The 25,608-nt window shown below is 41.2% G+C and overlaps 1 protein-coding gene across 5 annotated transcripts in view; it reads right to left on the bottom strand.

Moving 5' to 3' along the window:
* The window catches only part of FNBP1 (formin binding protein 1), a 141,038-nt gene that overhangs the window by 50,124 nt on the left and 65,306 nt on the right, over positions 1-25,608 (bottom strand). For all 5 annotated transcript variants that reach the window (XM_082843488.1, XM_082843487.1, XM_082843490.1 and 2 more), the window contains exons 5-6: positions 11,261-11,323; positions 10,723-10,827 (exon numbers count right to left, since the gene is read on the bottom strand). In XM_082843488.1, coding sequence (XP_082699614.1) covers positions 10,723-10,827; positions 11,261-11,323 — 168 coding nt within the window. The remainder of the gene's footprint in view (positions 1-10,722; positions 10,828-11,260; positions 11,324-25,608) is intronic.

Genomic DNA, 25,608 nt, shown 5'->3' with positions numbered 1-25,608 from the left:
CCATGTCCAATCTGATGGCACTGGTCTTCTGAGAGATGGGGCCACGGAGAGCTGGGTTCTCTGTATTTCTAAGCCTGATCCTTAAAAATGTGTAACTTGGAAATGATAATATTCTGGTTGTCTAGGCTTTTTCCATCACACAACAATATTTTAATAGCAATGATGAAAATTTTTAAACAAAAGATGACCCACATATCGATTAAAGGCATAGAGAAGGCTTTATTGGGGGTAAGTAAAGATAACTGTATTAGTATATACATACATACATATGTATATATGTACACACACACACACACACACACACACACATATACATACACACTCATATACGAAGTGTATAAAGAGCACCTGTGTGCCAGAAAGAAGAAAATCTATTTTTAAAATGAACTAAAGGGACTTTCCTGGCGGTCCAGGAGTTAAGACTCCACATTCCCAATGCAAGGGGCCCGGGTTCGATACCTGGGCAGGGAACTAGATCCCGCATGCCACAACTAAAGATCTCCCATGCCGCAACTAAAAATCACACATACCGCAACTAAGACCTGGCACAGCCAAATAAATAAATTTTAATGTTGACCTTGAATGCAGTTAAATCACTGCACTTTATTTTTTCTTTTCTTTTTTTTAAATGTTTTATTATTTTATTTTTATTTATTTATTTTTGGCTGCATTGCTGTACACGGGCTTTCTTCTAGTTGCCACAAGCGGGAGCTGCTATTCGATGTGGTGCGTGGGCTTCTCATTGCGGCGTCTTCTCGGCTAAAATAAAAGGACTGAGAATACTAACCGTCCATGAGGGCGAGGAGCAGCTGCCGCTGTGTGTCGGTTGGTACAGCCACTTTGTCAAAGCTCTGACAGTGCACTGCGCCAAATTCGCACCTGTGACCCAGGGTTCCACCTCACCTCAGGTACACGCCCATGGCGGAGAGACCATGGCCACCAACTGACATGTATAAAAATGTTCACAGGAGCTTTTATTCTTTTTTAGGAGCTTTATTCTTAATTTAGTCTCAATATGGAAACAGTCCAAACATCTACCAACCTGAGAATGGCTGAATTGTGGTACGTCCACACAATGGGCACCACACGGCACACAAACCACCCCCGCATGACAAAAATATGAATCTCACAGACATCATATTGAGTTAGAGAAGTCAAACAGAAGAATACGTATTATATAATTTGTATGAAGTACAGAAATAGGCTAAACGAATATATGTCAGAGGTCAGAATAACAGTTATTATTACAATAACTTTGGGGTGGGGGGAGGGAGCCTGCTGGGGTCCTGGAAATGTCCCTTATCTGGGGTGGTGGCACACGATTTCATATATATGTAAAAACTCATTGAGCTGTCCACGTAACATGTGGCCACGTTACGGTATGTAAATTACACCTCAATAAAAACCTATTTTAAAAGGTCTATAAGGACACGTACGAATGGCGAGAGTGACCACCTCCGAGGAGGGTCTGGGAGGTGGAGGGCTGGGCAGCAGAGAATACTCCCACCTTACCCTCAGTGCTTTAATTTTTTTATGCGAGACTCGTATATTTGAGTAAGACGCAATATGGTTTGATTTTTCCATGTTCCCTTGCAGTCCTTCGACTCTCAATATTACAAGACAGATAGTAAGGACTATCTTTTCCACCTCCTTAAAAAGGAGGGAAAACGTCTGGCTTTACCTTCAGCTTGAGCGTATGGGTCACGAGCCATGAGATGACCTATTCCAACCTCTATTGGTTCTCTGGCATCGCCAGCTTCACTAATTTCAAATCACTACAACTCATTCCAAGTCTTCAAATCCAAAGCTTTCTGACAGTGGCATAAAAACCATTCCGTTGAACTTATTTTCTTTCCCCATCGTTCTTCTAAGGCACATGGCATCCTCACAACATCCAAATATGTTCACTGGCCCAGAGGTAAAACTGTCAGGTTTTTTTCTTATGCCTACTTTCAACGTATAAATTTACATTTAGTTAAACTGGGTGCCTCAAGGCTAACAAATACCCTCTTGTAAGCAAATGCCTAAACATCTGGCCACACACTGATGCTGAACACAAAGCAAAAACGTGGACTCGAGCAGATTTAGGCCATTTGAGCACAGAGCCAATCCCTCTGCGGAACATTTAACTTCCCAAAAGGAGAAGGAGAAAATCAGGCTCCTACCCAGATCCTACGCAGCTTAGAAGATGCATGCACATATAGTTCCCATGAGCTGTGTCATCAAACACAAGCGTAGTTTAGGAAAGTCCATCCTACTCATGGTGGGAGCAGCTACAATGTCTTTGTAAACACAGGCATGGCATTCCAAGTGTCGTGGGGCTGACTGCTGGAAAAAGGAGGGGGAGTGATCTTGAATACAATTGGATAATTTAATCATGGGCAGAAACTGGAGGAAAAGACATTTATATTAGATCTGAAGGCTATTAGAAGTCAAAATGGGAAATTACATTAAGTATCCATCAGAACTGAAACACTGCATCCTTTCAGCTTGTTACTGACAAGAGGCTTCACGGTGGATAATGCAAAAACTGATACAACAATCAAATCACAGTTTGTTTTGGGGAAATTACAGTGCTTCAAGTGATACTCATAAGCAAAATAACTTAAGAATAACTTAAGAATTCCAATGTTTAGACATTGCTCTATGAGCTTAACATTTGTGATGCTAAAATCCAGTAATTTATCACATCCTTAGGGAGGAGGTAAATAGTACTTCCATAAAAATAACAAAATGACTCTCTACGTATAAGTAATAATAATACATCCTTGGAAATATTAAAATAGTTGAGGAGAGCAGTTCAATTTGGTAGTACCTTCCAAAAGTCCTAAAGCTGCAACTGGACCCAGCAATTGCACGTTTGTTAAGTTAACTACCTTGGATCTGACCTGAGGGAGGAAAATTAAAAAGTCATTCTGGAAGTTTTTCAATCACAAAGGACTAGAACTCACACAGCGTGTGTGGATGCCCAACCCCAAGTTGGAAATTCAGACTGATGCAGTCCTGGCCTGGTAGTGACCCCAGGTAATGCCAGCTCCCTGGAGAACCCACTTTAAATGTAGGCCAGAGATGAAATTCCAAGAAACGCACATTTATAATCACACACACTCTGTTTTGAATCTCACATGTTTTTCTGCTGTGACATACTTTCTTCTGTGACTGAAATATAAGGCGATGATGTTGGTATAACATAGAAGCCTTGCCAGTCTGTATGCAATTTTTCACAGTAAATTAATGTTTGGAAGCAATCACAGGTAAGCCTTAGCAACGTCATGCAGATTTTAAGAAAAAGGCTAAGTACGTCTGAAACTAATATAATATTGTACATCATTTATACTTCAATTTAAAAAAAAAAAAGAAAGAAAAAGGCTAAAAATCTACAGAATTGCAACTAGTGGCTGCTTCAGTGGCTTCAAGAACTGCTACAATACTCATTCTGTTGAACTACCTGGTAAAGCTACGTATGCAAAATCTGGAAAGATATTTCCAACTGTGGCAGAACAACAGATAAGTGCAGGAAGCATTTATCCAGGATCAGATTTTTCATTTTGCTGAAAGTGAATGCTTCCAAGGACCTACGTGTCTTAAGGCCCGAATACTCAGAAGGACCTACATCTTAAAGGACAAGGGCTGTGATACTCAATTCCAACGCTAGTTGTTTTACTAGGATTGTTGTTTTGTTGGTTCTCTGGTTACAAAGTTCTATGAGTACTGAGTGATCTATTTCTAAGCCTATTTTCCCCTAAGTCCTGTTCATTATCTTTAGTAGCTTTTTTTTTTTTTGCACAACATAAAGTTTTTCAGCAACGCATTTATGGCATTATAGAAGAAAGGACAAAAATATAGGAGGAAACAAGTCAGCCGACACAACAAACTGAAGAAACAGGCCCACATAAATTGTAGATACTGAAATTAATCAAATAGAGAATATAAAGTCAGTGTGTTTAGTATGTTTAAAGAAGTAAAATATGGTACAAGGGTGTGACAAAGCAACAAGAAAATAACAAATGACTCTATAGATTTTAAAGAGAGCTATAAAGAACTTCTAGAAATGAAAATGTAACAACTGAAATTAGAAACTCAATGGACATGTTAAACCACAGATCAGACACAGCTTAAGAGAGAATTACTGAAATGAAAGTTATATCTAAAGGAATTACATAGAACACAGCAGAGAAAGAGAGAGACAAAGAGATGAAAAATACAAATATAGTTTAATAGGCATGGAGGATAGAGTAGATATTTTAACTAATGCCTTATAATCAGAGTTCCAATGGAAACAATAGAATGAGGAATAGGCAAGCATCAGAAAATTCCAATCTGGAGGCAATAAGCCCAATGAATCAAAAGGAAGATAAAGAAAGTCACCCCTGTTTTAAAGACAAAAAGACAAGAAAATAGATCTTTATAGTTATTAAAAAGAGACATTATCTTCAAAGGATTAACAATTATACTGGTTTCTCACACACTGTGACTTCTCAACTACAAACGGGAGTCAAAAGATGGCAGCATAAGACCCTCCAGGTGCAATACACTCACCCTAGGGCCGTACACATGGAGAAATCATGTTTCAAGAATGAAAGTGAAAAAAAGACAGTTCCAATCAAACAAAAACTGAGATTTTACTGTACTAAATCTCTGCTAAGGGAACTTCTAAAGGTGTCCTTTGGGAAGAAGGAATAAGACCCCAGGTACAAAAAGAAATGGTGAACAAAGAAAATAGAAAGTATACTTACAGAACTATATAAAAAAATTTAATGCAGTTGAACCAAAAATATTCACAAATACATTGCAATGTTAAGAGGGAGCTGGTTTTAGTTAAAGTTGTTTGGGTGGACATTAGTAAAGACCCTAATTTACTTTATAGTTAGGCTGAACATATATGTTAAAATGTCTAGGACTTCCCTGGTGGCGCAGTGGTTAAGAATCCGCCTGCCAATGCAGGAGACACGGGTTCGAGCCCTGCTCCAGGAAGATCCCACATGCCACAGAGCAACTAAGCCCGTGCGCCACAACTACTGAGCCTGCATTCTAGAGCCCATGAGACACAACTACTGAGCCCACTCGCCACAGCTACTGAAGCCCGCGTGCCTAGAGCCCGTGCTCTGCAACAAGAGAAGCTACCACAATGAGAAGCCCGCACACCGCAACGAAGAGTAGCCCCCACTTGCCACAACTAGAGAAAGCCCACGCACAGCAACAAAGACCCAATGCAGCCAAAAAAAAAAAAAAACAGTCTAGGTTTACCAAATAAAGCACAGAAATAGAATACATAATGTCCAAAGCAGTAGAGGAGAAAACGGAATGAAGAAAACAAAACACAATTTTCAAAAATCCAAGAAGGCAAGAAACAGAGAGTATCACGGAAAGGGGGAAGGAAACAGAAAAAGTGAAACAAATAGAAATAAAACGAGACGGTATACATCCATCCAAACTCTCCAGGTGAAAGGTAAAGGCCATCAGACTGTATTAAAAAGAAATCCAGCTGTATGCCATTTACAAAAGACACATCTAAATATGGGAACAAAGAAACATGTAGACTAAAACTATGGGAAAGACTTGCCAGGCAAATGCTGATCCAAAGAAAAGGCTGGTTTATGTTGGGTAAAATAGACTTCAAGGCATAAAGCATGACTGTGGAAATCAGTGAAAAATTAAATCACATTGAAGACATTACAATTCTAAACTTTATTCTTTAATAAAACAGCTTTACAATGGAAGAGCAAAATGGACAGAAAATGACAAATCTTCCATCGTTATCATCGCAATAGTTAATGTAATGATCACTGGCCACTGCCATAAATGGCTTTGAGTATCTTGTACGTATTATCTCAACCAACACTCGCATCAATCGTTTCCTTCTGTGTTCCCATTTTACAGACAAGGAAAGTGAGGCACAAAGAAGTGATATATCTCTATCAAAATACATTACAACAAGCAGACAAAAAATCCTTAATGATGGGAAGATGTGGGTAATCAGCAAGTTTGCTCTAATGAAAAAATGTAGAACTCTGCAACCAAGAAATGGAAAATACACATTCTTTTCAATTACTTAGAGAACACTTATAAAAACTGACCCTGTACTAGGCTATAAGACAAGTCTCAACAAACGTAAAAGTCTCAGACTTTCTATAACCACAATGCAATTAAATTAGAAATCATTAACAAAAAGATAAGTTTAAAAATGTCATACAATTGGAAATTTAAAAATATGCTTCCAAATAAATTACTGGAGAGACTAAATAGTAAAAGAAATGAAAAATATCAGGAAATGAACAATAATAATACTACTGCATACCAAAATCCGTGGGTTGCAAATAAAACAGTAATTAAATGGGAACTTTGTTCATTAAATGCTTATATTAGAAAAGAAGAAAAGTTGAAATGAGAAAAGCATCTGAAGAAAGAAATTTTTAAAAGGGCAATAAAGTAAATCCAAAGATATTGACAGAAGAGGAAGAGGAGGAAGAAGAAGAAAAAGAAAATAAATAAAATAGAAAGTAAAAAGAAGCTCCATAAAGATGACTTCTGGTTTTTGTAAAATACTAATAAAAAATGATTTTAAAAAACAGACCCTCGAGACTTCCCTGGCGGTCCAATGGTTAAGACTCTGAGCTTCCACTGAAGGGAGCACGGTTTGATACCTGGTCGGGGAACTAAGATCCCACATGTTGCACGGCGTGGCCAAAAACAAACAAACAAATAAATAAAAGATGAAGACCATTAATGTCCTTTAAAAAAAACAAACAGACCCTCGGACTTCCCTGGTGGCACAGTGTTTGGGAGTCTGCCTGCCGGTGCAGGGGACACGGGTTCGAGCCCTGGTCGGGGAAGATCCCACATGCGGTGGAGCGACTAGGCCCGTGCACCACAGCTACTGAGCCTGTGCTCTGGAGACCGTGAGCCACAGCTGCTGAGCCCATGTGCCGCAACTACTGAAGCCCGTGCGCCTAGAGCCCGTGCTCTGCAACTAAGAGAAGCCACCGCACCACAGAGGAGTATTCCTCACTCACCGCAGCTAGAGAAGGACCGCGCGCAGCAGCAAATACCCAACACAGCCAAAAATAAATAAGTAAATAAAAATTAAAATATATATACATTATTAAAACAAAACAAAACAAAACAGACCCTTCCCAGTACTTTGCTGGTGGTTCAGTGGTTAAGAATCGCCTTCCAATTCAGGGGACGTGGGTTCGATCCCTGGTCGGGGAATTAAGATCCCACATGCCGTGGGGCAACTAATCCTGCACGCCACAACTACTGAGCCTGTGCACTCTGGAGCCCACGTGCCACAACTAGAGAGAAGCCCAAGCCGCATTGAAAGATCCTGCATGCCACAACAATGATGCCAGATGCCACATTTAAGACTAAATGCAGCCAAGTAAATCAATCAATAAATAAGAATTGATTTTAAAAAAAGGCCCTCCCCCAAAAGTATAAATAAATAATAATAGGAATAAATAAGGGAGACACACAATATATGCAGCAAAAAATTAAGGTGAGAGAATATTATGGGCAACTTTTGGCCACTAAATTTGAAAACCTGGGATGAGATGGATATATTTCTAGAAAAATATAACATACCAGGATCAACCAAAGAAAAAGACAATAAAGGAATTGGATCAGTAGTTAGAAACTCTCCCACAATAAAGGATTACAAAATATTTAAGGAACAGTTAATTTCATCTCACATATATTATCCAGAGAATAAAGAGCAACACTCCACAACTAAAAAGATGTAAAGCAGGGCTTCCCTGGTGGCGCAGTGGTTGAGAGTCCGCCTGCCAATGCAGGGGACGCGGGTTCGTGCCCCGGTCCGGGAAGATCCCACAGGCCGTGGAGTGGCTGGGGCCGGCGGCCGTGAGCTGTGGCCGCTGAGCCTGCACGTCCGGAGCCTGTGCTCCGCAACGGGAGAGGCCACAACAGTGAGAGGCCCGCATACCGCAAAAAAAAAAAAAAAAAAAAAGTAGTAAAGCAAACTAGAACAGCCAAGAAAGAAAAATTACAGATCAATTTCAATGACTATAGATGCAAAATCTTAAAATGTTAACAAAATAAATTCAGCTCTGTATAAAAAAAAATACATCATAACCTAGTTATATTCGTCCGAGGAACGCTAATTTGGTTCAATACAAGAAAATTTAATAATGTAATCTACCCGTTAATGGATTAAAGGAAGCAGAAAAAGTATTTGATGATGTTCAATATTAAGTCAAGCTTTAAAAAAAAACTTGTTGGGGCTTCCCTGGTGGCGCAGTGGTTGAGAGTCCGCCTGCTGATGCAGGGGACACGGGTTCGTGCCCCGGCCCGGGAAGATCCCACATGCCGCGGAGCGGCTGCGCCGGTGAGCCATGGCCGCTGAGCCTGAGCGTCCGGAGCCTGTTGCTCCGCAACGGGAGAGGCCACAACAGTGAGAGGCCCGCGTACCGCAAAAAAAACAAAACAAAACAAAACAAAAAACTTGTTGGCAAAATAGAAAAAGAAGGGAAATCCCTTAGCCCGATAAAGGGTATATTATAATCATGCTTAATGGGGAAACATTTGAAGCACCCTCTTTATAATCTAGAACGAGATAAGGAAGTCCACAATAACTGCTACTGCCAGCATAATAGAGGTCGTAACCAGCAGAGCAAGATAAGAGAAATAAATAAAAGACATAAAGATTGAAACAGAAGATATAAGACTGTCATTATTTGCTGGTGTTATGACTGTCCCTACGGAAAACCCCGAAAGAGAAATAAAAAGAGAGTTTAGCAAGCATCTGGCTCTAAAATTAATATATAAAAGTTATGTGTTCTATAGTCCACATGAATTAAGTAAAAAACATAATATCAAATGAAAAACAGTCAAGTCACAAGAAAAGAAATGAAAGTATGATTTTCTTTCTATAAAGGTGAAAAGTGCACAAAATTATGAAATAAACTCTTTGGAGATACAGACACCTACGGTAAAGCTATGAAGAAGCGAGGAGATGATTAACACCAAATTAAGGATAAAGTTTACCTCTAGAGTGAAGAGAAGGATGAAGTTAGGAAGGGAGACTTGAAAGGCAACAATAAGATTTTTATTTCTTAAGATAGGTTGTGGATTAGCAGCTGTTCCCTTTGTTACTATTCTTTACACTGTACATGTGTAGTATACATAATCTTTTTTAAAGAAAAGGCTCTGAGGGAATTCCCTGGCAGTCTAGTGGTTAGGACTCTGTGCTTCCACTTCAGGGGACACAGGTTCGATCCCTGGTCAGGGAACTAAGATCTCGCGAGCCACGCGGCACGGCCAAAAAAAAAAAAAAAAAAAAAAAAGCAAAGTACCTTTGTTTAGAGACCAGGAAGGAATGGTGGAGGCTCTGAAAGGTATTTTATTAACCATAGTTGGATGTTTTAATTTTTTTCTCCCACTTCATTTGGTTGTATTTTCAGGTATTTCTACAATGAGCAAGGATAGATAGCATTTTTTCTAAGACAAGGTCATAACAGTAATGGCTTTTAAAAAGTCTTTCAATAAATAAAAATCACTCCAATTTCACATTTAGGGTAATAAAATATTTGCTACAGAATGCATACCTTTGTGCCAGGCATGTTTCTGGGACACATATACTGATTTTACCTCCTTTAACCCCAAATGTTTTTTTGATAAACTTTGGGTCAATCTACTTTAATGGAATAACATATTAAATACTTCAGGGAATTAATATTTTATGAGAACTTATAACAAATTTATGGTAATTTATGGGTAACTTTACCAGCAAATTAATATATCTTTTGGTAAAGTAAATGTCTCCACTCAAGATCAAATATAGACATTAAGAATGTGTTTTCTAATATATTAGATAATTTTAGAGGAAGGCATGCTAATATATACCTAGGCTTTAAGCAAGGAATCTGGCAGAACTGGGCAATGAATAACTAATTCACACTATTTTCTGAGCAAATTCAACTCCAAATAATCTGGCAAAAGTGAAAGAAATCTGCAAAAAAGCAGGGTTTTTCCCCACTTAAAGCATGAGTCTGTGAAAGCCAAAGTAGCCCTGGGCAGTCACGAATGAATACTGTTATTTAATAGCCCAGTTTTGTTTACACTAACATTGATGACTTTTATAAAAAGAAACTTTAACTTCCAGGGAAAAAACACAGAGGGAACCACAGGAAGACACAGTACAAGCTTTATAATAATATTCCTAATTGCCAATACAAGTCCACTTCGGGAAAAGCTTTTGGGAGGACTTTCCAATGCAAGCCTTCAAGTACAACCTGTTATCAACCTGAATGAATCCATTAGAACACAGGCCACTCGTGTGAATCTCTTTACCTTTTTAACAGAAGCACTGTAAGCAGCCGAGCTCTTCCAGATGGCACTGGACAGTCTGCTCCAGCTTTTAAGAGGTTGACTTTTTCTTTGAAAAGCCATTAAGAGAGAACCACGGTCTGCGGAAACCACCCCCTAAGGTATGTTCATGGTCTAAGTCTCCGTGTTATCATCCTGATGACTAAATAAATCAACAAACTGCTCAAATCATAACACCGAAGACTCCCCAAATTTTAGATTCTCCCCCTGCCACCCCACCGCCAACATCCCTCCGTTGACACAAAACGAAAATGATCCCAAGTAAAGTGGTCTTTTGTGGTTGCAGCAGAAAGGAGAACTTGGGGACCAGCAGTCTGGGAGGATACGTGATGAACGTTAAAAAGGGAAATGAAAGAAAGACCCTCACTTTCACCTTACCTTTTCAACATCTGCTTTTGTAACATTTATGTCAGCATCCATTTTCTCAAAGTACTGCTGGGCTCGGTCAGCCTCTTTGCAATCCCGCTCAAAACGTCTTTTACTCTAAAAGCAGAGGAAGATGGTGGTGGGGAAAGTAATTTTTAATGAAACCATGAGATTCTTATGAGAAGATGTAATTTTATCGACATCCGCCTGCCCCCCCTCCACCGAAAGCTTTCTTCTCCAAACTGATTTGTTCCGTGTCATCATTTCAGGAAGTTATTTTAAAATCCACATTTATTTCCATCCAAACTGTCTAATCTTTGTTCTTTCCACATGATTTTTAGAAAAAGACTCTGCTTGGACTCTTTTGGGCTTAACATTTTACTTTCAGCAATGATTTCTAGAAACCAGTTAAATTCAAATTATAAAAATCTCTAAAGACAATAAATAGTGTCTCTGTTTGTTTTGTACTTGCTGGTTGATTCAAGCTTAAGTTAAATTCAAACGAGAAAATCTATAAAGACATTTCTTGAGAGGTTGGGTTTTCACTTACTGATTCTAGTTGCTTCCAGCAAGTCTCTATGTGCTGCTGTGCCTTCCGTCCATCATGAAAGTGCTGGAGGGGGGAACACACCCATAATTAGTACCCCCTCTTTCTCATATTAACACTTGAGAAAAGAAAAATTCATCCACTTCAATGATATTTATTTATTTATTTTTATTTTTATTATTTTTTTTGCGGTACGCGGGCCTCTCACTGCTGTGGCCTCTCCCGCTGCAGAGCATAGGCCCCAGACGTGCAGGCTCAGCGGCTATGGCTCACGGGCCCAGCCGCTCCGCGGCATGTGGGATCTTCCCGGACCGGGGCACGAACCCGTGTCCCCTGCATCGGCAGGCGGACTCTCAACCACTGCGCCACCAGGGAAGCCCAACTTCAATGATATTTAAATATTGACTATCTAGCATGTGCATGCCAGAGAAATTTACGAGTTAAAAAATAAACGGGAAATGAAAACAGTAATAGTCAAGAGTTTACTTTCAAACTTTAGCTATAATAATACTGAATGCTAAGACTTACATACACCACTTGTAAAAATGACAGGAATGCTTTAAGACAGCAATCACTTTGATCTTTATTTTTAATTGCTTTGAGATGTAATTCATATACCAAAAGGTTCACCCATTGACATTGTTCAATTCAATGGATTTTAGTATAGTCACAAAATAGGCAACCCTCACCAATTTTAGAACATTTTTATCACCCCCCAAAAAAACGCCATACCTCTTAGCTGTCACCCGCCATCCTCCCCAGCCCTAGGCAACCACCACACCACTTCCTGTCTATGTAGATTTGCTTATTCTGGAAGTTTCATATGAATGCAATCGTACTATATGATGTCTTTTGTGACCGACCTCATGCCTTCATTATTTCATAATGTTCACTTAGCCTAATGTTTTCAAGGTTTATCCACGTGATCACATGTATCGGTACTTTATTCTTTTTTATTGCGGCGTGATATCTCTTTGGGTGACTATACCACATTTTGTTGGTCCATTCACCAGCTAATGGGCATTTGGTTGTTCCCAGTTTGGGGCTATTATGAATAATGCAGCTGCAAACATCTGTATAAGTTTTGTGTGGATAGATGTTTCCATTACTTAGATTTTCTTAAAACTTAAAATTCATCTCCCTGCCATCTGCAAAGGCCCTGAGGCAGGTATGCGCTTGGTGTTGATCATCGAGGACACCAGAGGGCCAGACCAAAGTGAGCCTCAAGAATATGAGGAGATGGGGTCAGAGAAGAAAGGGGCAGCCTGTGCAGGGCCTCGTAGGGTTTTTGTATGAATGAGCGGGGGATCTGTAAATGCCGTAAAGGAAGGTTCCAGGTGGGAGTCTCTCTCCAACCCTGGAAATGATGGAGATTTGGACCATGGGGTAGCAGTGCAGGTGGTGACAGAGGCTCAGATTCTGGCTGTCCTTTGATCAGGAAAACGACTAGGATTTGCTGGCGAATCAGATCAGAGGTGGGCTGTGAGATACGGAGGGGTCCGAGTGATTCCAAGGTTGTTCAGACTTGCACGGACTACGTGAACAGAAGCCCTTGCCCTCTGGTTCTGTTAGATTTGCCACGGAGAGGGTTCGGGCATATCAGAGGGCGTGAATTTCTATCTGCAGCTTTCCCTCCTGGCTAGGATGCCAGGGGCTGGCCAGGTCCTTTGACCAAAGGCCACAGCTCCGGTCAGGGAGCACCTCTGCAGCTGATCTCTGAAGTTCCTTCAAGGCTGCCTTGCCCTTTGAGACCCAGGGCCACGGCAGCTCCCCACCAATGATTAGCCTGGGCGTACCGCTCCAGCCCTCACTGCTTTTCCTGAGCCCTTTCCACAAGTGGTAAATGCTCCTTTTAATAAATGGCCTTCCCTCAATGACTAGGCTTGAATGTGCTGTCTGTTTTCTGGCTGCCGAGGTAGGCACGGCTGGGAAGGGGGTGCTGTAGAGAAGGCACGGTGACAGGGGGACAGGCACAGACAGGTCCCCTCGGTACAGCCTCAGAGCCTTCTCTCTCAGTCGTCAGCGCCTATGGCTTAGCCAAGTCACAAAAGGTAGCTGACTCCTGGGAGGCCAGGGAGGAGGAGACAAAATCAGATTTTTTTTTTTAAGAACAGTGCTCCTTTATAAGGGAATGTTTTCCTGTCTCTCTTCTGAGGTCGCGTTTCACCATGTTAAGCGCCTCTTGACAGCAAGGTTTATCCATCGAGCAATTTTTTGGTCTAGAGGAGCCCCGTGGGGCTTCATTTTTCAAGTCTCACAATAGACACAGGGATAGGACCGAAAAGAAATGGAGTCGAAGGTGGGAATAAACAAGCAAGAAAGGATTGGGCTTCGGGAGGAGTAAGGTGAGCTGAGAGCAGAGCTAGGGAGCTTTGGAGGAAGTACAGGTTTTCTGAAAGCCCCATGTATCATTTTAAAGAAGGATGGAAGGAAGGAGGGAGAGAGGGCCTGGGAGGTAGGGGGGCAGGAGGCTCCGGAGGGAGACCAAGGCTCAGCTGTGCCCCTCGGCCCTGAGAGTCCCTCGTCATTGTCCCAAACAGTCCAGAGGACCAGCCCCATTTCCTCAGCAGGTCCCCTGTGCTCTGCAGTTTGCAGAAAAGATACCTTCATTCCCCCAAATCTTACTTCGAGATTCAAAGACAGACACAAAAAGAGAAAGGAAAGCTCGGCACCCAATTCAGAGTTGGGCTCTAAGCTTCCGCTCCAGCTCGACAGCAACTCTGAAATGAATGTTTTCACAAAAGGAAAGCTCCCTCACAGCCAGGGCCGTCCTGATGGAGAGGAAACGCACACAAAGAATATGGAGAAGTGACGGACGTGGCACAGGAAAGGTGGACTGGGCTTTACTAGGAAAGGAATCTTCTCCGAAGACAATAGTGTTCCAAAAAAGGTCATGTTTTTGGAAGCATGAAGGATGATTTTTATTGAAAATCTACTGCATAGTAAACTCTCTTGTCACTTCTTCATTCCAAGGTTCAAAAATAAATATGAATTTATTTTTCAAGCACGGTGTGGACCTTGCTTGATGCTACCGGTGAGCTTTTGGCCAGGACGGACTCCTGTCACAACACACCCCGCGACACCACAATTCGGTGGAACCGAAACAATTATCTGAGAACTACACCTGTGATTGCATTTCATGTAGCTTAAGGAAAAAAATCTATATGTCACTGATTTTCCTTCCAGTCTTTCTTGCCTAGTATGTGTTCCTCCAAAATGGATTTGCCTACAACACACAAAAACAACCTTGTGCTGCCTGATCCCTTAGGAAACTAATGGATGGAACAAAAGCCCTTCTGACAGTTCTGAGCATCCCATGACCTAAATAGCAGCGGCCCTTTGTAACCAGCTCCATCTTCCCTCCTTTAATCGGAGAAGCTATCTTAACAGTTACCAAGTTAAACAAACCAACCAGCTTGCCAGATGTGTTTGTTGTTTATTAACAAACAATGGTCAAATATTTCTTCGCTGGGCAGATAGCAAGTGTGGATCTAAAAAGTGTGTCTCCAAGCTCTAAATAAAGAGGAATTGTTCTCTAGAAAAAGATAATAAGCACTTCTTTTGGAGGCAAGGAGTGAAGTCATCACAGCTCTTTTCTCCTATCAGAGGAGAGACAGGAAATGCCATCTCTAGAGACCCAGAAAAATGCTCTTTGCTTTCTCCTGTAATAAGATACTTTAGTTTCTCTTCAAACATAATAATAGACCTTTTAAAAATGCCTGATGGTATCTGGGGTGACAGCTAAACTTACTTTCATTTCAACTTTTTGGTTGAACCTTAAAAATATACAGGTAAAATCTATACAAATAAAATCAGCCTTGAAAAATTTTTTAGAAATTTCCTGGGGACCAGGGGTAGCTGAGATAAAAAAATCACAGGGAACCTAAAATAGGCAAGCATTAACTTAAAGTAAAATGACAATGACAAAGCTTCCAAGGAGATTTTTCTGCACTGCAAGAAATCATATTTAGGCTGAATAGACAAACGGTGAGAATGTTTATTATTCACATGTTACAATTAGGTACAACAGCTGCTCATTTTACTATATACATATAATATAGCATTAATTTTTAAAACTACATTTAAAAAAGCAAAATATGGCATTGATGTTGAGAACAGCCACTTCAAAAAAGAAAGTGGGAAAAAAAAAAAGAATAAACACTCAACTAAGGACAGTCAGCCATCTGGAATTTTAAATAAAACTCAGATTCCACAGATGAAAACAAAGGAACACAAAAACTTGAAAAGGCCAAGAGAAAAGGAGCTACCAGAAAATATGTCTGTGACAAATATTAGAATTTCCTCAAAACCTACAATGTGGTGAGTTTGAGTACTAGCAGCTTCTAAGCGTGACTCAGGATTAATTAACGTAGCGATAAATCTGTGTGTGTAGATCTTTATGTGGACCGTGTAGGAAAGCTGTGAAGCATCTTCAGACCTCCTCAAGGGAGCATTCTGTCACCTCACTGAAGTCCCAAACCATAAACCCAGAAACGTTCCTGACGGGAGTTGCATTCTGCTTTTCTTCAGTAAGGCCTGTTTCCCCCAAATTCATTTATAATAAAAATATCTTCTCAATGAACTTGTTTAAAGTTCCTAAAACTGCCTGCCTCCCCGTGCCATGTTTTCAGTTATTTAACTTCCCCCGTAACACTGACCATCCAGGCACTGGGCAACCCCCCCCACCGCCCCCGCCGAGTCCAAGTCCAGGTCCAGCAGCCCTGGCCAGGTTTCCTTCATCCCCTCTCCTGCTGTGCCCTTACCCCACCGACCCTCTTATTCTCATGCTGGTTTTTACTCCCCGGAACTCTCCCCACATCCACACTTTTTTTTTTCGTGGCTTTGCCGTGCAGCTTGTGGGATCTTAGTTCCCCGACCAGGGACAGAACCCCAGGCCTCGGCAGTGCGAGCACTGAGTCCTAACCACTGGACCGCCAGGGAATTCCCCACATCCACACTTTTTACCTAGACTCCAGTAGTCTTTTTTAAACTGTTCTTCAAAAGGATCCCTTCTTTCACATCCCTTAAAATTCTAATTCCTCTGAAGAATCCCGATTAACTCAGGATGAAAGGATCTTCAAATGATCAGTATTAAGCAGCAAATGACTCAGATTCCTCACTTGATCTCTTCCAAGGGTATGAAACTGTTCTTCCAAACCAAAACAAGGAAAATCGCCCTTAATAAGGATTTTAGGTAGAGTGCGAGGTTGATGGGTGAAACTTTCGGGACAGTAATCCTTCCTTGGGCTGAAAGATCTTAAAATCTAACTCAGATCGTTCACTCAACAGGTGTTAATTCCACACCCACATGTGCAGGGTGTTGCTTTACTTGTGAATAAAACAAAGCCCCTTTCCTAGTGAAATAGTGGACACAGCAGTAAGAGAAAGAGGGTAAGGAAATAAGTGGAATGGGTGTGGGTGCAGGCAGCATTTAGATAGGGCGGTCTGGGAGGATGCTTGAGCAGAGACTTGAATAAAGTGTAGAAGTGAAATTGCAAAGTTCTCGGAAACACCCTTCCAAGCAGCAGGAACAGCTAATGCAGATGCTTTGAAGTGGGAAAGGGCTTGGTGTATCCAAGGAACAGCCAGAAGCCAGTGCAATTAGACTGAAAGGAAGGATAAGGCAGAAGAAGGCAAGGGCTAGACCGTGGACAGCCTCCCAAGCCACAGGAGCACAATGGAAAGCTACTGGAAATTTTAAGAAGGGAAGGGACATGGTCTGATTTGCACGATCACAAGGTTGCGCTGGCTGCTGTATGGAGAATGGACTGAATGGGGGCAGGAGGTGCAGGGGGACCAGGCAGGAGGATGGGGACCACCTGCCTAAGGATGAGCTGGTGGTGGAGATGGAGATGGGGGGCTGGATCATGGACCATGGGGCAAGCCTGGAAGCAGAGATGAGTTAAAAATAAAAGGCTTAGGACAGTCCTCCAGATGAGAGATGATGAGAGACTAGATGTGGTGAGAAGTGTTTGGATTCAGAACAATTACTGAAGGGGGAGCCGACAGGACTTGACCTTAGACAGAAGATGGGGCATAAGGGAACAGTAAGTCCTGGGTGCCCCACGTTTTTGGCCAGACCAACTGGGTTAAAAAGGACTGCCATTCACAGATGGCAGGAATTGCAGTTTGCAATGGGGCATGATAAAGGATAAACTTGGGGAATCCAAAGTTTGTTTTGGACAGGTTGACAGGGCCACCGCATTGCACAACTCTGGGGCATCTTTCACACTATTGCCGGGCTCCAGGGCCTCTGCTGACAGCAGTGTAGACATGGGTGATGGGTGATGCTATACCGGACATTTAAGGGGAGATGACTGGATATAGGAGAGTCAGGTGAGACACACCACAGTAGTCAAGAAATCCTCATACTTTTTAGAAGAAAAAGAAGGTCTCATTCTAACTTACAAGGGGGAAATACAAAACCCAAAGTCACATTTCAAATCCAGGAAATCAAGGACAGAATTTAAGGATCCTGATAATTAAGTATGTTACCCCATAAATGAGAAAATAAAATTTCTTTGGTTCACCAGGCCAATGGTTTTGCAGTGACAGAACCAGTGCGGACAGGGTGTTAATTAATTGATTGCCGCTATCACATGTTCTTTGAAAACAAAGAGAACAGAACAAAACAAAATACACCTTCTAGACATACATTAAACCAGGGGATATTAGTGGGTGCTGTATAAGCGTGACACGCAGAAGACCAACAACTTTTATAGGGTTTCCCGCTTTTTGATTTATTTAAATAAATGCAGTAACACCAGTAAGGAAGAACAGCTCTTTAGACCCGCTGCTTCTTTTCCAGATCATGAAATCTAAGATCTGCCTTGCTTTTCTGTGTTTTCTTCCTACAGGTTCTGGCTTTATAACAGAGTATCCACAGTTGAATCTCAATAGGACTGAATAAATCAAAAACAGATTTGCAATTAGCTTGGTCATATAGATAAGCTCCTTTTACTTCTTGCTTTCCTTCATGCTAAGTTTTGTCTCTTTGCTATCATCTCTTATAAAAACATGTTCTAGGGAGTGCCCTGGTGGTCCAGTAGTTAGGATTCAACACTTTCACTGCCGTGGCCCAGGTCAGGAAACTGAGATCCCACAAGCTGCATGGCACAGTGCAGCCAAAAAACAAACAAACCAACAAAGACCAACCAAAAAAACAAAACATGTTCTAAACATATTAGAGTCAGTCTGGGCTGCAGAACTGCCTCGTAGGAAATTAAGCCCCTTCGTAAGTTTCATAAATAGGATATAGCCAATACCTAAACTTTTAAATGTGTGGCTTTTATTTTATTTATTTATTTTAAAAATTTATTTATTTATTTATTTGTGGCTGAGTTGGGTCTTTGTTGCTGCACATGGGCCTTCTCTAGTTGCAGCAAGCAGGGGCTACTCTTCGTTGCGGTGCGCGGGCTTCTCATTGCAGTGGCTTCTCTTGTTGTGGAGCACGGGCTCTAGGCACACGGGCTTCAGTAGTTGTGGCACGTGGGCATCAGTAGTTGTGGCTCGCGGGCTCAGTAGCTGTGGCGCACGGGCTTAGTTGCTCCACGGCACGTGGGATCTTCCCGGACCAGGGCTCGAACTCGTGTCCCCTGCATTGGCAGGCAGATTCTTAACCACTGTGTAAATGTGTGGCTTTTAGTATCCACTTTTAAACATTTCCAAAACCTTGGGGGAAATTTTCATATTGTCAATTCTCAGTAATGTGGGGTCTTGCAAGCATTATCTGAGATTTATAAAAATTTTTAGTGAGTCACTGAAGGTATAATTATTTCCTCCAGAACTCTTCAGATAACCATTGCCAAAAAGTGATTCTGCTCCTGGCCAACATTTCGTAATCAAGCGTTCCTTCCACCTGCCAGGAGAAATGTAGTTGGAGGTTCCAGTAAATGTTGGCTGGAACCTCGCATTCCCCTCCTGGAGCTATAAATTCCCATAAATCCCTCATATGTGGTTAGTGGTGACCACGGCAGATAACCTTACACAGACTCAAAGGTTGGAGCTGAACCTCTCTCTCTAAAATTCTTTAATAACTTGATTCAGAGTGCAAAAATTGCTAGTAAGAGCATATCTATAATAGTTCTTTCAGAGGAATCTATCTGATAGCAACTCTGAATTGCCCACATCTCAGATAAGCCAATTCACACCCACGTTGATCCTTTCAGCAATTTGGGAATCTCATCTTTTCTTCTTTTAAAGACCATCAATCTCACAAATGGCCGAAGTTTAACCAAGAACCATGAATCTGGTCTGCTTTGACCTCATAGTCTCATTTCTGGGAATTTAGCTTGGAGAAATAGTCCCCACCCCACACACAAAGAAAACAGCTACAGAAGTAAAGAATTCACGGCAGTATGATTTATATAACCAGCTAAATAACTAAATAAATAATCAGAAACCACTAATAGCCTATGATCAAACAATAATTAGTTAAGTGAATTATGTGTTAGAATAATACATAGCCACTAAAATTCTAATTATGAAAACTATATATTTTCATGTAGAAACATGTAAAGTGTTTATGATATTGAATGGGGAATAAAGAAAAACAAATTATACCTATACTAGGACTAATACTCTTAAATATTATATGTGTATTATATCCATATATAGAGGATATCAGTACTTCTCTATATAAATATCTATATATCTATAAATGACATCCAGAAGGAAACTTGGAAAAATGATGCTTTTGACTGATAAGGATTGTGAGTTTTTGTTCTTTAATTCAGAGTTTTAGTAACATTCTTTAAAAACTTTGGTAACTAATCAATGAATCACAGCAACTCCCCTTAAAAAGGGAAAGTAAATAAAAGAAACAGACGTTCTTATTGTATGTGGTCAGCTTAAAGAGATGAGGAATCTTGTACTTCCTGTAAGAACGGTCACTGTGTACTTTGACTTATATTCACCCCAAGGACTGGCCACTGAGTCCATTACCTCTAAAGAGAAGGTGAGCATCTTGCCAAAAATACAGTTGCCTTAAGTGGAGCCCATGAGGTGAAGAAATTAAGAGCCCCCCTCCTCTCAGGCTTCCAGGAGTGTTGGTGTTTCCTAATGAGAACTGCTGCTGGCTTGAACACCAGGCTTTGGAAAGAACCTCAACGGCTGTGCTCTTGCAAATGGCAAGTCAGAGCTCTCTTTTAAAGAACTTCCTTTTACAAAATCAACATATTCTCATCAAAACGAGCAAACGGATTTTTGTGTGTCAGGACCAACACTGGTTATTTATAATATTATGTGAGTGAGCTGCATTGTAATAGGAGAACATAGCATATGTGGAAACTGCTGTATAAAAATCATATTTTCTCAAGTCTACAAATAACAAATGCTGGAGAGGGTGTGGAGAAAAGGGAACCCTCCTACTCTGCTGGTGGGAATGTAAGCTGGTGCAGTCATTATGGAAAACAGTATGGAAGTTCCTCAGAAAACTAAAAATAGAACTACCATATGATCCAGCAATTCCACTCCTGGGCATATACCGGGACAAAACTGTAATTCAAAAAGATACACGCACCCCTATGTTCACAGCAACACTATTCACAATAGCCAAAACATGGAAACAACCTAAATGTCCATCAACAGATGAATGGATAAAGAAGATGTGATACATATATACAATGGAATACTACTCAGCCATAAAAAAGAACGAAATAATGCCATCTGCAGCAGCATGGATGGACCCAGAGATTATCGTACTAAGTGAAGTAAGTCAGAGAGAGAAAAACAAATATCCTATGAAATCGCTTATATGAGGAATCTAAAATACGGCACAAATGAACCTATCTACAAAACAGAAACAGACTCACAGACATAGAGAATGAAGCCAGGGATGGGGGGGCAGGGGTGGTGTGGTGGGGAGGGAGAGGGATGGACTGGGAGTTTGGGGTTTAGTAGATGCAAACTATTACATTTAGGATGGATAAACAACAAGGTCCTACTGTAATAGCACAGGGAACCATATCCAATCTCCTGGGATAAACCATAATGGAAAAGAATTTTTTTTTTATGTTGACAGTCTTTTCACGCTTTTTTTTTTTTTTGGCCTCACCACGCGGCATGTGGGATCTTAGTTCCCCGACCAGGGGTCAAACCTGTGCCCCCTGCTGTGGAAGCGCAGAGTCTTAACCACTGGACCACCAGGGAAGTCCCAAAAGAAATGTATATATACGTGTGTGTAACTGAGTCACTTTGTTGTACAGCAGAGACTGGCATAACACTGTAAATCAACTATATTTCAATAAAAAATAAAATAAATTAAAAAAAATCATCCTTTCTCCCAAAAACATGAACAACAAGTACTATCCTATTTTACTTTTAAGACTTCAAGAGTTTTTAAAATTAATTTTTATTGGAGTATAGTTGATTTACAATGTTGTGTTAGCTTCTGCTGTACTGCAAAGTGAATCAGTTATACCTTTAAGACTTTAAGCTTTTGTTTACGATCAAACAGCTGGCCCAGGAGCATGATATGGCCTCAGAGGCAAGGAGAATATCCATCTCTCCCACTATGTTACTGTCTTCTACTTCCTTTCAAATCCATTCAAAAAAGGAAGGAAACCTCATCTTTTGCTTGGTGGGCTATTTCTCACCAGGCACTCTTGTTAGAGATTCATCTATCGAAATACCGCAAAATCTATATGAAAAATAATTTTCTACTAGTATTCTGAACTGAACTTGGAAATCCTCTCTATATGCAGTAACAAGATCCAGCAGTAATCCTGTAAATTCTAAATCGTCCCTTTGGGCAGGGAGGATTTCGCCACTGTATCAAATGGCCCAAAATGTATTAGGCTGATGGTTAAGAATGGTACTTAAGCAAGACACTATTTCTAGTCAGCAATGAGAAACAGTAACTCGACCTAAAATTTTAAAAGCGGCTTGTTTTCAATGCCGTCAGCCAATTCAACGTTTTTTAGACCGGTCCTGTTATGGACAATATTTTTAGGACATATGGTCACAAAGAGACCTGTATCTGCTCCTGTTTTCTGTAATAAACCCTGATCAAACCCTTTCTGGAGTAGAAAGGAGATTCTGTATTGAGGAACAGAATGACCTGATGGAAGGTACCAGATATGCAGTGCCTATACATCAGTACGCAGAATGTGGTGCTAGGTGGTTTGTACCTGTCTCTTGCGATCCTCCCCTGAACTCGGGAAGGTGGGTTATTATAATCAGCCTCAGTTACAGATGCAGAACTGGCTGCTCAGAGTTATATAACCTGCCTAAGGTTTCCTAGCTGGTGGGGCTGCCAGAGTCCTGAGTGGGTTTGTTGACTGCAGAGCCTGGGTCCTTTCCTCTCCTCCCTGACGGCCGGGAGCTGCGGCTCTCTGGACATACTGCTGATTGAGGCTCTCCTCTCCTCTGAAGAAGATCTGAAGTTCACTGTCAGCCCTTCATGGTCCCACATCGAAGCAGCAACTGGATTTGACCCCAGAAGAGCTGGATTTGGGCTCTCGCTCTGTTGTGGCCCTTCTGCTGATAATTACCATCACCAGAAAGTGGAAACCATCACATTCTACTGTGGTTTTGACAGTTATCCTTATGAAAATTAGATCACTTACTAAGAAAAGTCGGGGTAGCCAAAGGTGAAAGGTTGCAAGGAGAAACACTGCATAGTATGAGATGATCTCAAGGAGCCCTTTCTACAGCTGACTGCTGATGGAGACCTTCACACCAGTCAGCCCAGCATCCTGGGGTGTAAGATCCAGAAAATAACTCAGTGGGAACCAGAGCATGTGTGTGAATGCGCGCTGCCCTGAGACGTGGGCTGCCTGGTAGCAAAATGTAAGATAATGAGCACAATGTATAAGATAACGGCCCCCCCTCCCCCAGGGATGCTGTGAGGATAGAAGTCAGTTATTATAACCTGTAAAAACGAACACTTGAGGGGCTTCTCTGTGGCGCAGTGGTTGAGAGTCCGCCTGCCGATGCAGGGGACACGGGTTCGTGCCCCGGTCCGGGAAGATCCCACATGCCGCGGTGCGGCTGGGCCCGTGAACCACGGCCGCTGAGCCTGCGCGTCCGGAGCCTGTGCTCCGCAATGGGAGAGGTCACAACAGTGAGAGGCCCGCGTACCGCAAAAAAAACCCAAAAAACAAAACCGAACACTTGAGGCCAAACAGTTAAATATCCAATATTATGAGAGTAATTTTAGAAATCAGAGAACATCAACACAATGCCACATCATGCAGTCATTCAAAATAACGGTAGCTATTCCCCACATAATAAGCAAAGCAGAAATGTTCGTGATGCGTGATATTAAAACACCACAAATGTACTTACTGATATTCTTTCTAGAATTTTAAAAGGTTTCACAATTTCTTAAATTTTCATCTCAATAGAATTACAAAAGGCTTTAAGACAGCATACTGTTTACAGCTCCTCTCAACAGAACATCTGACTCAGAGAAGTGTACGTGTAATTCCCCTTAAAGTAAAAGGAACGCTATGCATCGCAAGATATTATTTAACCTGTGTCTGCACCACCTATAATTTACTCATTAAATTTCTATAATTTTTTATTAAAAAAGAAAAAGAATTCAAAGTACAGACATGACAGACTGTAAAAAAGACATGATTACCGGTGAGTAAATAAAACAGGAGGACACAATCATAACATAGCAAAGAAATACAAGGATCTGCAACTAGTAAAACAAAGTCTAACTGAGAACTAAGCTATGTCGAAGAAGGCTGCTTCTACTTCTCAATTCTTTCTTTCACTCCAAGAGTACTGATCGAGAGCCTGCTTTGTGCCACACTGGGCACCGTTCCAGGGACTGAGAATACAACAGTGGACAAGAAAATTCTTGCCCTAGTGGAGCTCACAGCGTGGGGTGAAAGAAAAACAAACAAGTAAATACATAAAATGTTAGATGCTGGTTAAGTACTAAAGAAAAATAAAGCAGGGGGACGTGGTAGAAATGGGGTGGAGAAGGTGGGGGGACTTTGTAATTTTAAATAAGGTAAACAAGATAGACCTCCATGAGATGATATTCCTGAGAAAGAAGTCAGGAAGTGAGTTCTGCAGATACCTGGGGGAAAAGCTTACCAAGGCGAGAAAGGCCAGTGCAAAGGCCCTGGGGCAGGATCGCACAGGGTAAGAAGGCCACGTGGTTGGAGGAAGAGAATTCAAAAAAAGTAGGAGGAGGCCAAGTTATGTGGGCTTCACATTTCATGATTCACTCCAGAAATACAATTAATGATTGCTACTAAGGTAAATACACAGAGTTTTTGTTTAGGGTGTTGGCTAAAATGCTAAACTGTATGAGGGAAGGAAGGTCAGCAAGAGACACAAGCCACTGACCAAAGTAACAAATAAGAAGAAGGTATAAACTTTGCAAGGTCAAGGGAAAGTCAGGAACCAGGGAAGTAGTCCAGCATCGTGTTCAGATTTACTGTGTTTACTTTATGATTATATTAGGTATTTTGCTTAATTCCAAACCTTAATATTCTGTTTCACTTCTTCCTTTCCATCATATAAAAGAAAAGCTCTCCTTTTCTTATAAAAGACCAGTCTCCATGGTCTATAGATACTGTCACCGAATTGGAGCTCTGGTGCAGGGTTTCTCAGCCCCCATGGACATTTTGGACCAGGTAATTCTTTGTCGTGGAGGCTGTTCTTTGTGTTATAGGATGTTTAGCAGCACCTTTGGGTTCTACCCACTAGATGCCAGTAGCAACCCCCCAGCTATAATGCCCCTCACAACCAAAAATGTCTCCAGACATTGACAAATGTTTGCTGGGGCGGGGAGCAAAATTGTGCCTGCTTGGTAATCACTGCTTTAATGTGAATAGATAAAAACATCAGCTCAGTGTATTAACTCTTTTTGTAATTCAATGGGTTGATCCTAAGGCATATATCTCTTCCTAACTTCTAAACATACCCAAAGCTATTTGCTACATATTTATAGTTCAGAAAGAACTAAACTCCTCAGATGTTCCAAACACCTTCCTGTCTCAGGGCCTTTGCACAGCTGCTCCCTCTATTGAATGTTTGTCCCATGCAACTCCTACTTGTCCCCCAAGTCCTGTTAAAGCCTTAACTGTCAAGCCCCCCAGGAAGCTTTCCCATGATCCAGAGCATAAGCATGTTAGGTGTTCCCATTTTTCACATGTTCTCACATATGTACTCGTACTTTGTTGAAACTATCACAACTGCAATTAAATAATTATTTTGGTCATTATTATTTAATATCTCCACCATTTCAGCAAGAACCCTATCAATCTTGTTGTCTCATGTATCTCCAGAGCACTAAAAGAATTACTGTGGACTCAAATTTATATAGAAAAGCATATCACTGGCCAACTTTGGTACTTTATTACTAACAAATTATTATGCACCTCACA

The sequence above is a fragment of the Leucopleurus acutus genome (genome assembly GCF_964270905.1).
Source record: "Leucopleurus acutus genome assembly, chromosome: 7".
Classification (NCBI taxonomy): Eukaryota; Metazoa; Chordata; class Mammalia; order Artiodactyla; family Delphinidae; genus Leucopleurus; species Leucopleurus acutus.
This window is presented reverse-complemented; position numbering and strand designations above follow the sequence as displayed.